This window comes from Hippoglossus hippoglossus, chromosome 7 (assembly GCF_009819705.1).
Source record: "Hippoglossus hippoglossus isolate fHipHip1 chromosome 7, fHipHip1.pri, whole genome shotgun sequence".
NCBI lineage: Eukaryota > Metazoa > Chordata > Actinopteri > Pleuronectiformes > Pleuronectidae > Hippoglossus > Hippoglossus hippoglossus.
This window is the reverse complement of record NC_047157.1, coordinates 15,824,247-15,839,500: the sequence shown is the minus strand read 5'-3', so window position 1 is coordinate 15,839,500 and position 15,254 is coordinate 15,824,247. Positions and strand designations below refer to the sequence as shown.

Genomic DNA, 15,254 nt, shown 5'->3' with positions numbered 1-15,254 from the left:
GCGATGGGAGGACAAGGGGACAGATAAGTTGACAGCAAGCTGTAGCAATGATTTACCTGAGGGGTGTACCGCAGTCACGGGCCAATTTTCAGCGTCATTAAAGCCCTCGCGCTCCCACTCACTCACTCCTTCAGTCTCACCTCCTCTTTCGACCAGAATGCGTGTTTCTTTCAGGTTTTTCACACACCCTGCTTTGTGTCTCCCTCCAGTGATCTGGCCGACACCTCGCTATGGTAACCAGTGGACCGTCCGGCCGCAGCCACGACGAGTGACCCGAGGAGCGGAGGGGAGTGAGCGTGGTGCCGCATAACGTCCACATTACTTCCGCTTACAAGCACATATACAGCTCGCTCACCACACAGACAAAATATTAATATGCAATTTACATCGTATCTGCCGTGATCCCCTGTTTTTTCCCCTGCTTGGCTGTTGTGTTATCGCCCCTTACTGTTTCGTTGTTAGGAATGACATAATGCATGTGGTGGCGGGTCAACACCGTGTTTATGACTGACATAAGACCGTTGCGTAGTTTGAAACGACGGGCTTTTAGGCGCGGGCTCTGGCGTTTGAGAGTTCGCAGGCTGTAGCAGAATGATTTCTGTTGAATCATTGCTATGTCGAGAGCTTTACGATGGATGTTATGTCGTTTTTATGACATTTGTGATTAGGAGTCATGACAGGCACTGTAATTATGTTTTGTGCAGGCCCCGGCTCTGCTGAAAATCATGGCAAAACTCTCCTCCAGCATTAAATTCTCCGCAGCAGCTTTGAACACTATTCATGGCGGCATAAAGTAATGATACAGCATCATGCTAAAATTATATTGCAGTAATGTAGGTCTATGACATCATATTTCTCCTCCATTTACTCAGAACTAAGATTTGATATGCACTTTCTTGTACGCATTAGCAGTTAATTGTCATGCAGTTGCAGTTCAGGAGATTTAGTGATGCGGGGGCGCTTTAAAACGGACAGGCGTTGGGAACGGAGAGAGCCCCGGGAACAGATTGTGTTTGAAGTCTATCGGGATGGATGCAACTTTCTACTTCAGCGACTTCATGTCTTCATATTATAAAATTAACGCTCATACGCTTTCTCGCTGTAGATCAGCCGCACTTTTTACATGTTAATTAACGACCCTGGATTTTACATTGAGCTAATTATTGAAATGAAATGTTAATTTGCTAGCTGGCCATTTTGGATATTTAGCATCAGTCTTTATTACTTTAATATATTGTACAGAAATCTTTACTCTACAGTCGCGCAGTTCTAAATTTTTACCTTAAAATAATGAAATATAGAGTCAAAGAAAAATCTTTATAGGTCCCGACATCATGACACGGTGTTGGTGTTTTCCCCTTAGGCCGACCACGATATACTGCCTAATAAAAATCGCTGACTACCTTTTAATCAATAGCGTATGCATTTTTCATGATTTTTCTATTTATAATTAACTTGAGTTATGCTGCAATTAAACTATATTCAGGTTTGAGTTTAAAATAGGTGTTTTCACACAACTGTTTGTGCAACGTGTGACAACATTACATGCTTGGCTGAGGATATTTGCTATAGACACTTTGATGCTTGATTCTATCTGCTGTATTTGCACCCTATTTTTACTATAGAAGAGTTTTTAGATGAAAAGGTGATATATATGGATACTATATGTCAGTTGTCCTGGTTTTATCTCTATCATTACCACCGTGTGTCGTGTTTACGCATATTTAATCAACTTTTTTTTTTTTTATTCTCTGCTTTCAAATACTTATTTTGAGACTTTTAAAGATTTAATAGTTGGGTTATGTCGTCGTAAGATATTGGTGCTAATGAAGGAGAGCGATGAGTGTTCGGTTAGAGGAAGAAGTGCATTTTAATAAAAAGCTTTAGCAAGAAGAGGATTGTTAATGTCGGGTAAATGTGTCCAACGTCTCCTTTGTACCTTGTCTTACTTCCTGGTGTTGCAGTACAAGTTGATTCTCCACATATAGAGTGTTTCGAGGAGTCTGGTATTGTTTCCCAGAAAAAATAGCACACTACATGTATTCTCCATAGTGCTCGTTTGTGCTTGTAATCTGACTTTATGTCTTAGGGAAGTTATTCTTTTGTTGCTGTTCCACCGAGAGCTCCAATACAAGTGCTCCTCGTCAGGACACTGCCTCGCGTTGCAATAAAGGCTCCGGTGGCCGTGGTTTGATTTGAAGTTTTGCGCGTGAGGGCGATCCCACGTGTACGCCACCGTGCATTTTTCTTATCTGTCGTGTAACAGGGTTTGGGCGGGTTCTCGTATAATAAAATGGTTTATGTATCCATTATTGGGTCTAATGTGTCTTTTTCTGGCCAAAGATCATAGCAATATTTTGGTCCTCACATGACATTTCACTGGTAATTAACTATGCCATTTCTTTTCACACAGCTATATAGCCCCGTAGTCCCCTTTGGCTCATTGCCTGTTTCAGACACACTTCTCATTCTGGGTTTTCTCTCTGCTCACCTTTGGCTCTCCCCCACCCCACCTCACCCTCCCTCAGGCCTGACTCCCCTCATCGTCTTCATCCCTGTGCCTCCCCACTCCTCTGGCAGTCTCCTGCTCCCCCCTTTTTTTTTTTTTGGAGCTCTCCTCCTGCCCCTCTACCACACTCCCTCCATCTTAAGTCTGGGGTGACGATAGCTAATTATAAAATCAATGATGCCGGGCTGCCTAGTTTACAGCTCCCTCTAAAACCTTAACTGGGAAATCACTGTGGGATTGATGGCTCCCTCACTCTTTATCTCTTTTAATTAGAAATGTAAAAGATATGAAGACCCAGAGGCCAGAACACATCTCCTAGTTTTTATGACCCCGACGCCCGCCTTCCCCAGCCCCTTGCTCCCCTTTCCCAAATCACCCCTTCCTCTACCTGGCCTTGTTTATTTCCTCTGCCTCTCTGCTGGCACACCCTCCATTCTCACTCTTGTCACAGATACCTTTACCCGTTTCTTCATCACTTTCTCCATTACCCTTCCTTTAAGATCGCCCGCCTGCCTCTCTGCTCGTTCAGGGGAAGGTGTAAAATTTATGGTCTTTGCACTTGAAAACGTTTCTCACCTTCCCCTCACCTCTCCTCTCCTCCCATGACTGATTCCCAACTCTCCATGGATTCACTGCGTACGTAACAAATGATGAACATGTCCTTTTTGTCTGTTCTGACCCATGCAGGAGACACACTGTAAATGATGTGGTATTTCGTCACATATGCCTCTCCCTGTCTTGTCTATAGCTTCAGGGGCACACAGGTTTTTTTTGGTTTTTTTATCACATCAAACCTAGGTCACATGCATCTCCCCTCCCTCGCCCTTATCCCAGCCTGAGCCTGGGCTCTTCCTCCCTAACGCTGCCAGGAGCACTTAGGTTCACTGAGCTTTATCTCTCCCCCCCCCCCCCCCCCCCCCCCCCCCCCCCCCCCATCACTCTCGGAGGAGCAGCAGCCTCTGCATGCTGCTCCATTATCTCTCCGGTGTGTTGACGGAGGCACCGCTGCAGTTTGCTCATGTTCACAGCAAACTCAGCGGATGCGCGACACATTCTTTTCTCCGGGTTTACATTTTCAAATGTGTTTCGTTGGTATGCTGCAGTCATGACCCACTTTTATGGATTCTCTAGTTTTTCTGAATAATTGATGTCCTGTGGCTGCAGGAATATTACGCTGGAGATTTTTTTTACCTTTATTAATTCATTGTACGGTTATTCCATTTTTCCGGGGGCCTTTATTCATTTCCAGTGAAGTCGCCCTACCTCATGTAATTAGTTAATCAAATATCACTGATGTGGAAGGATGGGGAGCCTATATGGAAACCTTCATGGCTCCTTTAAATCCCCCCAAGCACACCCAAGCCTTCCCGTGGGTTCCCATGGCAACACCTACCGAGGACCCACTATATGAGCCTGTTTGATTGTTCCTTGTAAAATAGTGTATAATGTACGGACCTTATTTTAATTCCAGTCCGGTGTTATTGATCTGTCTTTAATGATAGTTAATGAAAGCAATCATATAATTGATAGAATCTCATCATGTTTATCGCCCTCCCCTGATTCTCTCTCTCCCTGTGTCTCTCTATTAATAAAATCAAAGTGAGGCATTAGTATCCCAGACTGGTACACTGAGCGAAGACAGATGTTTACTATCAATAGTCCTTCACTGAGAGGGCTCCTGTTGTTTGTCGGGATATCAAGAGACGGCGATCACATCAGTGGCAGTGATGTATCCAAGGGAGTTTTATTTATTTTTATTGTGTTTATGGGGTTTGCACGACTATGTTAAGGTTTTTGAGACATTCTGAAATTTTTTGCTGACTGTGAGTTGTGCTTAAGGCCCCGGAGTCCTTTCAGATTTCACAGGTCGTTAACAAAACAGATCAAGTTTTGGATGCAAGATGCACTCTCACACCAAATCAGATCTCTACTAAAGCCTGAGCTCATGTCGGATGACTGCTTGGCTGGAAGCGTCGTTTTCCATCTTCTCTTTTCGAGCCTCTAATTTGGAGATGATTAATATCTGGGGCTGAAACAATTTGAATTAGTGAGCAATATGATGATTTTATTTTTCAATTAATTAATTCCTTCCATTTGTGAAACATAAAAAAAAATTATGAATGAATACTGGAAAAAAAATTACCATTACATCACAGAGCCAAAAGTAAAGATACAAATATATTAAGCTTACACTAATTGACTGAACAAATCAATCTATTATCAAAAGAGTTGATTATTATTTTTCTGCTGCTTCACTAATTAATTAATTCAGTGGTTCTCAACTGGGGGGGGGGGGGGGTGATATCATGATCACGTTAATTCATCCATTAACGGGATCATGATATATGGTGCTGACATGGTGAAAATATTTGAATACATGTCTAATATTTTTAAGACATTTCTCTCGTGTTGATCTTTCACATAAAGGCTACGTCAAATTATTCAAAAGGGACAAACATGAGGGGTCCCCAGGGAATTATTCTCTCTTAGGGGGTCTTTGGCCGGGACATAATAGTAAACCTCTGAATTAAATTGACCCCTATAAATATTTGATTTTTAATCTAGAACTTGTTATACACTGATTTGCATTTTCTGTGGTGTCTCTCAGGTGCACTCAACAAATACATCAGAACTGACAGATCTACTTTTTTCAAACTCTGGACCACTCCATCTGTGAAACTGCAAAGTGTAACTCTGTGAAGATTTCTTTTTTTTATACTATCACCTGCGCTCCTCCAAACACAGAGTGAACAAATCATAAGAACAGACCTTTATCTGATGTCCTTGTTCAGCAGAAGTCTGTGATTTATTAGCCTCTGCACCCACAGCTCTCCATGACCCATCAGGCCCTCCTGTCATCCTCAATGCAGGGGGGGGGGGGGGGGTGGGGGGGTGTCATTGCTGCATGCAGTAAACCCTTCAGTCACGGCACAAGAGCTCCCTCTACTGATGCATCCTGGTAATGGACAGTTGTTGCACTCAACGCTTCTCGGTTGCAGCATTTTCTCATCAAGTTGGAGATTTTTCAACAGGGGAGGAAAAACGTTACTCAAAAAAATAAATAATAAAAAGTCCAGTAATCTCACAAAAGTAGTTTATTGTGCCTCTTACTGTTTATATGGCTTTTCTTTGTATGACAAGAGTTGACATAAACAGAGGGTAGACAACACCTTGGCCATGTTGAGAAACAAAAACAAAACAACATAATCTCAATGTTCTTCCTGCGTCACCGTCATTAATATCCTGACAGCCCGGCAGAGAGAGAGGATGAGGTCATCACACGGGAGGGTTTTTTTTTTTTTGTGTGAGAGCACCAAACCAAGGACATTCCCCCAATGACTGAAAACATGTTACAGCATTCACACACAAACCCATACACACACACGCGCGCGCACACTCACACTCTCACACACACAACTCTAGATGAGGAGACCTGCCCATATTCCGAAGATGGGAACTCTCACCGCTACAGAGAGAACGTTCATATTGCTTCAAAGAGAGACCAAAAAAAAATAACATCTGTACTGTATATCAGCTGAATCTCTATCAGCTGAACGCCTACTGAGACATTTTGGCAATAAAGAAATGATACACGAGAACACAGAGTCCTCCACTCCTCCTTTAAAAGAGAAGTAAGGATATACACAAGACAAGATGATATAATGGCTTTTGGGATGAGAAGGTAGTTGTGTCGCATGGATGCCAGCTGCAAGCACAGGGGAGGGGGGGGGCGGTGACGACAATGACGACGATGATGAGTCGCCCCCTCCCCTCTGAGAGACTGGCATCCATGCTGTTTTTCAGACTTGTCACCTTCTATGTACACGCTGAGGGGTTGAGCTGATCGAAACGGCTTCAAGAACACACACATAAATATTGCCTGTTTTCTAGCGTGCCTGAACAGCAGCTAGGGTTTGGTCCTTACTGAAAAGCCCTGAGTCTGATTCCAACATGTCTTCCACAAGGATTCCTGCTCTCCACTTTGCATATGTCTTTGATTATTGTGTTGATGCATAATGTTGCTACGACGTGTGGATGTTTTTTTTTTTGTGTGTGTGTATTTTGGCTACTGGCATCACAGGGGAGTGCTCTCAGGTTGATTGTATTTCATGTGTTGACGCTGTCCTCGTTCTGGACTTGCTAACGGAGACATCAACTCACGGACAGTGACCTTACTCTCAGCCGACGAGACGCGCCTCACTCGGATAGAGGATCACAAAAGTGCTACATATACGGTCGAGTGTAAATCTCTGTCCGGGTACTCGATGCCAGGGTGGACATCTGCTACAGCTGAGGGCAGAGTGAGAGGAGTGTGTGTGTGTGTGTCATATGCTTTACTGTGCATGAGATCAAGGATGTTTTTGTATTAGTGCATGTGTGGGTGAGCGCTGGATCGTGGCTGGAGTCCCTGCCAGTAGTCAAATTCACGCTGATCCTAACTTTGGCACAAAGATACTTAACTTTCGGCATTGATGGCGCATGTTGGCTGCAGCGAGATCAAAATAGAATAATGCCAATTCCCTGATGACAGAAACTGATTAAGTTACTGCGACATAACAATAGGTCTCTGGGTTGATTATCATTGACATCCACAGTGAGCCAAAGTGCCCAAAACAAGCCCCAGCCAAGCATAAGCAGCTGTTACGGAAGACCCAGCCAGTTCTGATTACCCTTCTTTCCCTCTGAATATCTTCTCAGGAAAGCTCTTCAAAGAAACAACTCGTCTAAAGAATTCATATATAAAACCAGAATAACACATAAAGACAAAATATAATGGTATATAGATATGTATGGACTTAAATCATAAATTGAAAAAAACAGTATTCAAAAGCAATAACCACAAATAAAAACAAACGATTAGCATACTCGATTTGGTTTTGCCCTGTACTCTTGTTTTCTTTTGAGAAATGTGCTTGTTGTCGTCCGTCTGAGTCAACTGCTCGGTTCTGATGTCTGGTTTTGGCCGTTCCCCTATTTAGATATAAACAAAAAGAAAATAGCAGGAAAAAAGAAAGAAAAAGAGACATTTCGCTTTCTCAAAGAGGTTGTGTTCTTTGTGTCACGTTAACTTCCCCCTTGGCTGCGCCACGAGTTCATATGGTTTTCTGCCATCTCTCCTTTACTTTATTTTCTCTGTAGTTCACTTGTCATGGACCATGTGGCCTGAGTTAGGAGCGTCTGTACACATAAGGCTCTGCTGTGCTCCGCTGAGGAGGACACAGTGATGTGCAGTAAAGAGAGAGATCAGGGGGGGGAGGGAGGGAGGGCCAGCATTTTCTTGAGGTGGGACAGTGGGTGAGGTTGTGCTGTGTGTCTGTACTGTGTGTGTGTGTGTGTGTGTGTGTGTGTCTGTACTGTGTGTGTGTATGAAATGCTCTGTTCACTGCGCCCTCCCGAAAAGGCCTTTCCTCGACCCATCTATGCCATCCAGAACCCCCCAGGACTCCCCGTCACTGTCCGAGCCCCTGTCTCGCTCTTCATCTCCCGCGTCGTCGTCGTCATCCTCGTCCTCCTCCTCCGGCGACGGCTCGCTGCCGTTCTCTGTGGCCCAGCTATCGTCCTCGTCCTCGGCCTCCTGCTTCAAGACCAGAGCTGGCGGTGGAGGTGGCGGCGGCGGCGGCGGCGGAGGCGGCGGGCTGTCGTTGCTCTCTGTTTGGTCTTCAAAAGCTTCTGGGTTCTCGAGCATCTCCCTGATCAACGGAGGCATTGGCCCGGGGATCTCCATTTTCAGAGTGATGGCTCTCTCTGCACCTGGAGACAGAAAACATGGTGATGGTAGATGATTAGTTTTGAAAATAACACTTCGCTGCCGTATAGAGAACAGAAGTAAAAGAACAAAGTCTATATATTTGCTGATAAGCTCATACTGACCCTTGGTGCTGATGCCCCTGAGGTCAGTGATCTTCATCAGCATGCGGGGGAACATGTGGGGTTTGTTGGGGCGGCGGCGGCGAGCATAGATCTTCAGAGCCTCAAGTAGAGGCTCTTGCAGCTTATCCACTTTCTGGGGCTCTTCGAGATCCATACGATCTGATGAGGAAGCACAAAAAAACATAATAAATATATAGAATATTTACAAAAATAAAAAAATAAAAAAATAATAATTAAAAGATTTTATCAATGCTTCAAATAATTTCACATATGAAAACAAATTCTTGGCTAGTTTTCTTCCCATCACTAATCACCCAGTAATCCAGTCACTGTGTTTAGACTGCAGTACCTCCGCAGATGAGGCAGATGGCACTGAGGAGGCCGGTTTCTGTGTCGTCCATCTCCAGGGGTAGAAGCTGGCCAGCAAAGGCGAACACCAGGTCTGTGAGTGGTCCGAAGCCGGCGTTGTGCATCTGAGTGCGGTTCAGAGTCAGACCATCTGAGAAGGTCATAGTGTCCTGCTCTGGGGTGTAGCGTGTGCAGATCCTCAGCATCTACGAGCAAAGGAAGTTGGAAAAGTTTGTGAGAAGAGAATTAAATATGATGCTCAGGTGATAAAACGCTCTTTTTACAGTTATCAACTCAAGGTGTTGTGCTAACTATTATCAAACCCAATAACAAGGGTTACTTAAACAAACCCTCCTGCACTGCCACTTTCCACCACAGGGTGGCAGTGTTATCTCACATCAGAATGAACCGTTTTCCTCTCCAGCCATGTATTTATCAAAGTTGGTGAAAAGGATGAAAGAGTAGACCCTCACCAGTATGTCCAGGCAGGCCGACTTCAGCAGAGTGATCTGGTCCGCGATGGTGAGGGTGGTGAATCCTGGCAGCCGCTTGGCAAATTCCACGATCTTGATGATGCATTTGGTGGAGAGCTCACTGAACTTGTCCCATAGACCCAGATCCAGCTGGACACGGTGGTCTGAGCTGGAGTTCTGAACACACAAGAAAGAAAAGAAAAAAAAACACCCACCCTCAGTTCGGTGTGTTTTAACAGAGGTGGTGTGCAACCCTGTTTGCATCAAGGCGAGCGTGTCCGAGCCTCGCAACACATTTCCATTTTACATCAATCAAGGAAGAAGAAATCCATTTACATGTTACATCAATCATTCTAGAGGCCACACAGATGGCTTAATGGGGAACTGAATTAGTTAAGCCACCACTCTGTTGGGAAAGCTACGGTGAATTTGCGTCTTTGCATGCAATTCAGGGGCTCGACGTGGCGTCATAGCTTTGACAAAGTTGCCACACACAGTATGCGGGAACAGCAGCGTAGGGGTATGTGTGTGTGTATGTGACTCACGGTGTGGTATTTGCCCAACTGGCCCAGTGACGGAAAGGTTTCTTGGTGAGCTTTGCTGACTTTGTTGACCAACTCCTCCAACTCTCCACTCAGCTCATAGCTCTCGGGAAGCACCACCTCCTCCTTCACGTCCTTCTTCTTCTTGTTTCGGTCGTTACGTACCGCTGTGCGAAGGAAAACAAGGAAATGAAGGCGTTAAAAGAGAGATTCGACACTGTTTCACGCAAAATCCTTTATTCATGCAATTTTCAGAAATGAGCTACAGAATGTTCCTCCTCAGTATCTGTGATCACATGTAAAAACATCGGCATCACTCATGCTCAGTGTCTTTCACCACTGCCAAGGACATCTGGCTCACTAGTGGAAACCAGAACTCAGAGGCAACTGAGGTTGCTCTTAACAGTATTCACATATTTCCTTTACCACAGCACGGACACGGGTTATCTCATTCTTATCACCCGCTCTCTTCCTTGTCCATCTCTCTATCCACTTGACCGGTGCACACAAGCCAGTCCTCCACTCTCTCCTCTCCCTCCTCCTCCCATACTTTCCTTCCTCTCAGGATATCCAGTAATAGCAGAGGCACAATGTGATCCCGGTCCTAACACACATCCCACACAAACATTACACCCACATACATGTCCCACAGGCTCTGTGACGGGCAAGAAACTGCCACTTAGACACACCCCTCCACACACAATGTAGAAATGAAGAGGGCACATTACTGGATCTGTGCTTTTGCCAAACAGAGCTGGTTCTGATGTTGTTTTCTTCAACAGAGAAAGAAATCTTTTTCTTGGTTTTCTGCTACGTGTTATGAATGAGAGCTGTGTCTGTGCTGGGCCACAAGGTTTGGTGGTGAAACAGGAAGTCACAATCATTTCGTAAATATGATTAGTCATATGATTGGTACACTGCCCGGCCTCGCCCTGAAGATCACCACCCCTGGTAGGCTCATCGTCAGTTTCTGTCTCTGCGCTGCATAGTTTCCCAGAGTCTCTGACGGAGCATTAACAGATCATCAGGTTCACACTGTGCGAATCAGGTCACATCTTTCATTTAGTGACGAAATTAAAATCAGATCTGTGCCAAGTCCAATCCAAACAACAACTGGATAAATGTAATGTGTTTTGATCTATGAAGGAAGTATCTGCTGCCATGAGAGAGAGAGAGAGAGAGAGAGAGAGAGAGAGAGAGAGAGAGAGAGAGAGAGTGTGTGTGTGTGTGTGTGTGTGTGTGTGTGTGTGTGTGTGCACTGAGTGAATATCCCTGTTTTAAGTGTTTCTATATGTCATGCGACTCTCGTCCTCCTGGAGGCCTCACCTTCCTTGGACATGCCGACCTCAAAGCATTTCTGCAGCCTGCAGTACTGGCAGCGGTTGCGTGTGACCTTGTTAATCTGACAGTTCTTGTCTCGGTGGCAGGTGTACACCATGTTCTTCTGGATACTGCGCCGGAAGAAACCCTGGAGCATCAGGAAGCAAGAGACAAAAGGGGAGAGGGCAAGAGAGCGAGAGATAGGGATGGCGTATTATAGTCGAGTCATAAAAATCCAGGATGTGCCATTTAACCATTTGTCTATCATACTCGCTGTTCTTTCAACTTCTTCTTTCTTGAATCCAGAACAGAGAAGGTAAACAATAAAGCATTTTAATCTGATTCTTTTGTTCTTTCTTCTTAAAGATTTCATTTGGAACTCTATAACCTCCAAATATTTAAAAAGTGGCTAAAGTATTGAATTGCCAAGCCGCTCCTTCTTATCATGATGCAAAAGCAATTCTTGCAGGCCAGCATTGTCATGGACGTATGAAACACAGACAAAGTGGAGCTCAAAAGGGCTCTGGCAGGTTTTCTCACCTTGCAGCCCTCACAGGAGCTGACCCCGTAGTGGTACCCCGAGGACTTGTCCTGGCACACAAAGCAGGGCTTGTAGATGCGAGGTGGGGGAGGTGGAGACGGAGAACTGGGTACCATCTCCTCAGAGCTGGTGCTCTGGGTCTCCACCGCTGTGAAAGAGACAGAAAAAAAGCGGAGCACATGAGCACATGATTCGTCCAAGAAAAAAAGGAAAAATCCTACAGCTACTGTTCCACAAATGTCACATGTGCACTTGTCAGTGCACGTAGCAGATGTAGGTTGTTGAGTGTGTTTGACTGCATTCAAACATGATATGACAGCTGACAGTGTTTCATGTCCATTTGTTTTGCAAGGAAAGTAGGAGACACTGAATAACGGTTTACGTTCAGTCGGGATTCATGTCACCTGGAGGTGCATTCAGACACGTGATCACCTTTCTTTTGTTGCTTGTTTCTCTCTGGGAGATAGTAGGAGCTCGGTAACAAAGGTCAGGCAACATTTTTAATTTCCAGGCACTTATTACCAGCCTAAGTGACAACACCCAGATACATGTTTGGGGAGATGTTTGGTTGACTGTCTGACGGCAGAGACAAAGAATTTTTACAGCACAAACCAAAAGTGCCCCTGACTGACAGCTTCTCTGATAAGGCCAGGTAGGTAACAAGAGTGAGCTGTAGCAGCCAAGTGCCAAATCTGGCTCTTCCTCATTCCACCGACTGACAACAGCTCATGATGACATCTTGCACGCACAGAGCCGACACTTGTCGAACACTCACATGCGTGCAAAGCCGGTGTAAAGCTCTCTTACTATTTTTCTAACTAGAACCCAACTGTGACATCAGCACTACCTCAAGTCACATACTTTCTATGGAGCATTAAAATGGGACCCTTATAGCTAGTGTTGGAAGTTCAAGTGTGCAGCGTATGGATTCCATACTTCCCCAGAGAAACATAAGCCGCTGCACACACATAGGACCAGACCCTCGTCACACATGTTAGCCTGCACAAGCTCACGGACACACATGTTGCCCCCCTCCCTTACCCAACAGCACTTCTTTCAACTTTCACCCTTGGACACCCTCAAACTTCAACCCACCCCCCCAACTCTGCGTCCCTGCCACCCCCTGACACACAAACCCTATTTTTCTCTTGTTTCCTGGCCCTAAATTCCTCAGTGCAGCCCTGCCAGGTTTTAATAGAGGGCTCTGCTCGTAAGGCAGCCTATAAAGGCGGTCCCATGGCTGGACTGGAGGCCCCAGCCCGGCTGGCCTACACTTTATTGGGACTCGGTCACCTTGGGCAGCTATTCACACCACCAGCTGTAGCTCCCAGCCCGTAAAAAAAGCCAATCATAAAATAAAAAACAGGGAGGCTCTAAAATTCTAACTTTTACTACCCCCGCCTCCCCCCAGCACCTTCAATGGAAAGCACAGAGGGCTAGCCTAAACTTAACCTACAACCTCCCCTCCTCCCCTCTCTCACACCCAAGGCTGAGGCAAAAACCACCAGCTTGGCTTTTTACAAGAGAGGGGAGACTTCAAAAAGAAGAAAAAAGGGGGCATAAAAAGAGGAATTTGATAAAAAACAGAGAAAGGGGCAGAGGGGGGAAAGGGGGAGGAGAGGACACAGTTGCTCCTGAGTGCAAGTCTTGTTCAAGACCAAGCTGATCATCACTATCACTTCTGCTCCAGCTGCTGTGACTGGCCGGCTACTATCTCATTAATGATAGTAACAGAAATACAGTATGTCTGACATTTTTCATTTGTTGCCTGCTGCTCAAACATCTGGTTTTCATATGGATTTTATATTTGACTATTCAGAATCCAATCAAATTTTTCTTTTGAAAGCCTTTACGCTGCTGGAGGCAAAGATGGTTTCCATTATTTTTAAGAGCCAATCCCGATGCCAAATGTGCAAATCAATCTTAAACCTGAAGTTACGCCGGCTGAATGTTTCTACAGCGGTCCAGTATCTCTTTGGCCAGAAAGCAGCAAAACAGCAGGGTCAGTGGGAGAGCAGAAACCCTCTGAACGTGCCATGAACTTCTGTGTTTATGCAATAATAACAACGGCAAATGAGGCTCCAGACTGAGCGCTGACAAGCCTTTAGAAAAGGACAAACCATATGCGGCGTCAAGTAACGAACACTGACTGACATCTTCTTAATGGAGGAAGACAGCGAGCCAAAAGGAGAAAGGCCGTCCTGGAGAAAACTCAGACTACGGTGAGAGAGAAAACACATCAGGCTCCATCAACACGTCAAACCTGGTTGCTGCCAGGGAACATGACTCCTGTACCCGCCTCCAAGATTTCGCCTCATTCAGCCCACTCCATCCAGATCCCCCACACCACTTACCCCAGGGCGCCATAGTGAGAGAGCCCATTCAGGCGGCCGCCCTGAGCCCCTTTCCCCAGTCTCCTCAACTCAGCTCATCACTGTTTAGAAAACAAAGCCCTGTGAAATGAGAGGCCCTCCTTATCAGTGCTCCGAGGCCCGGGGCACCATTTGCATGACAATCCGCCGGCCGAGGACTGTGAGCTGATGACGGACAGATGAGATGAGAGGAGCGGGATAGGTGGGTGGTTGTTGGTGTTGGGGGAGGAGAAGAGGATGAGAGGGGCAAGAAGGAGGGATAGTTGAGTTATCAGTAGCCACTGTTCGCTTCCTGCTAAGTATCAGTTTACTCCCTAATCCCCTCTCTCAATGCTCTCTGTGCACAAGTGGCCCAGCTGCACTTACCAGGCCTAATCCCCTGGTCACACACACACAGATACTATTCTCTGTCTACAAACTACACACACAGGAGGATAATATTCACCAGCTACAAACTAGTGAACACACACAAAATAATCCACCCCCCCCCCCCCCCCCCCATTATACTAAAGTGCTTCAGCCTGAGCTGGATGTGAGGCACGTCATTCTCCACAACCTCATTAGATGTGAAACTGCACATGACAAAAATAGCTGTTCAACAGAAGGTGACTTCAACTAGGTCAATTACATTAAATTCTAGGTTAAGTCAAACGGGCCAATCGATGTCCCTTCGGGTCAAACAGAAACGATCAGAGAGAAGAAAAAAAAAAAGGACAATAGGAGGAGCGCTTGTGTGTGTGCAATTGCATGACTGTACGTGGTTCGTGTTTTGTGTTGCAACACACTCCTTTTAAGTGAGCAGCATATGACTTTCTGGCAGGGTAACAAGTATTCTTTCACAATAGGTCTGCAGATTTTGTCTACGTGACTCGTCGAAGTGATTGGATCTTCAGTGGGACACTGTTCTAGTCCTGGCATGTGAGAGCAAGAGCACAGGTTGTGTCTGTGTGAGGACAGTGTATATGTGCACAGTGCATGTACATAAGCAAGTGACATATTTGTAGGTGTTTTTCTGTGTGGATGTCATTCATGTGCACGTGACTCCAGGCTGGGGCGCTGCTCGCCCCCTGCAGCCTCCGTTTGATTTTCAAATGCAGGACTAATGTAAATCTACATGAAAATATTCTCCAGTGTGTTTGTGTGTGTGCTCATGATTTGGCTTTTCTGTTCATGTTCAACTGCAAGCACGGGCAAGTGGGGCGTTTGTCTCCATCTCTCTGAACAGCCTGCAAATCTTGCGTGTTCTTGTCGAATTCACTGAGCAGTAAAAGAGTGTGT

At 45.5% G+C, this 15,254-nt stretch overlaps 2 protein-coding genes across 5 annotated transcripts in view; one reads left to right on the top strand and one right to left on the bottom strand.

Annotated features, from left to right (window-relative positions):
* calcoco1a (calcium binding and coiled-coil domain 1a) overlaps nt 1-2,312 on the top strand; it is a 13,822-nt gene extending 11,510 nt beyond the window's left edge. For both annotated transcript variants that reach the window (XM_034590801.1, XM_034590802.1), the window contains exon 15: nt 210-2,312. In XM_034590801.1, the coding sequence (XP_034446692.1) occupies nt 210-237 (28 nt within the window). In that variant the 3' untranslated portion in view covers nt 238-2,312. The remainder of the gene's footprint in view (nt 1-209) is intronic.
* A 3,277-nt stretch (nt 2,313-5,589) lies between these two features.
* Nucleotides 5,590-15,254, bottom strand: part of rarga (retinoic acid receptor gamma a) — a 42,750-nt gene continuing 33,085 nt past the window's right edge. For all 3 annotated transcript variants that reach the window (XM_034590805.1, XM_034590804.1, XM_034590806.1), the window contains 7 exons: nt 11,604-11,752; nt 11,070-11,211; nt 9,747-9,910; nt 9,202-9,378; nt 8,730-8,934; nt 8,381-8,539; nt 5,590-8,260 (listed from right to left, as the gene is read on the bottom strand). In XM_034590805.1, coding sequence (XP_034446696.1) covers nt 7,890-8,260; nt 8,381-8,539; nt 8,730-8,934; nt 9,202-9,378; nt 9,747-9,910; nt 11,070-11,211; nt 11,604-11,752 — 1,367 coding nt within the window. In that variant the 3' untranslated portion in view covers nt 5,590-7,889. The remainder of the gene's footprint in view (nt 8,261-8,380; nt 8,540-8,729; nt 8,935-9,201; nt 9,379-9,746; nt 9,911-11,069; nt 11,212-11,603; nt 11,753-15,254) is intronic.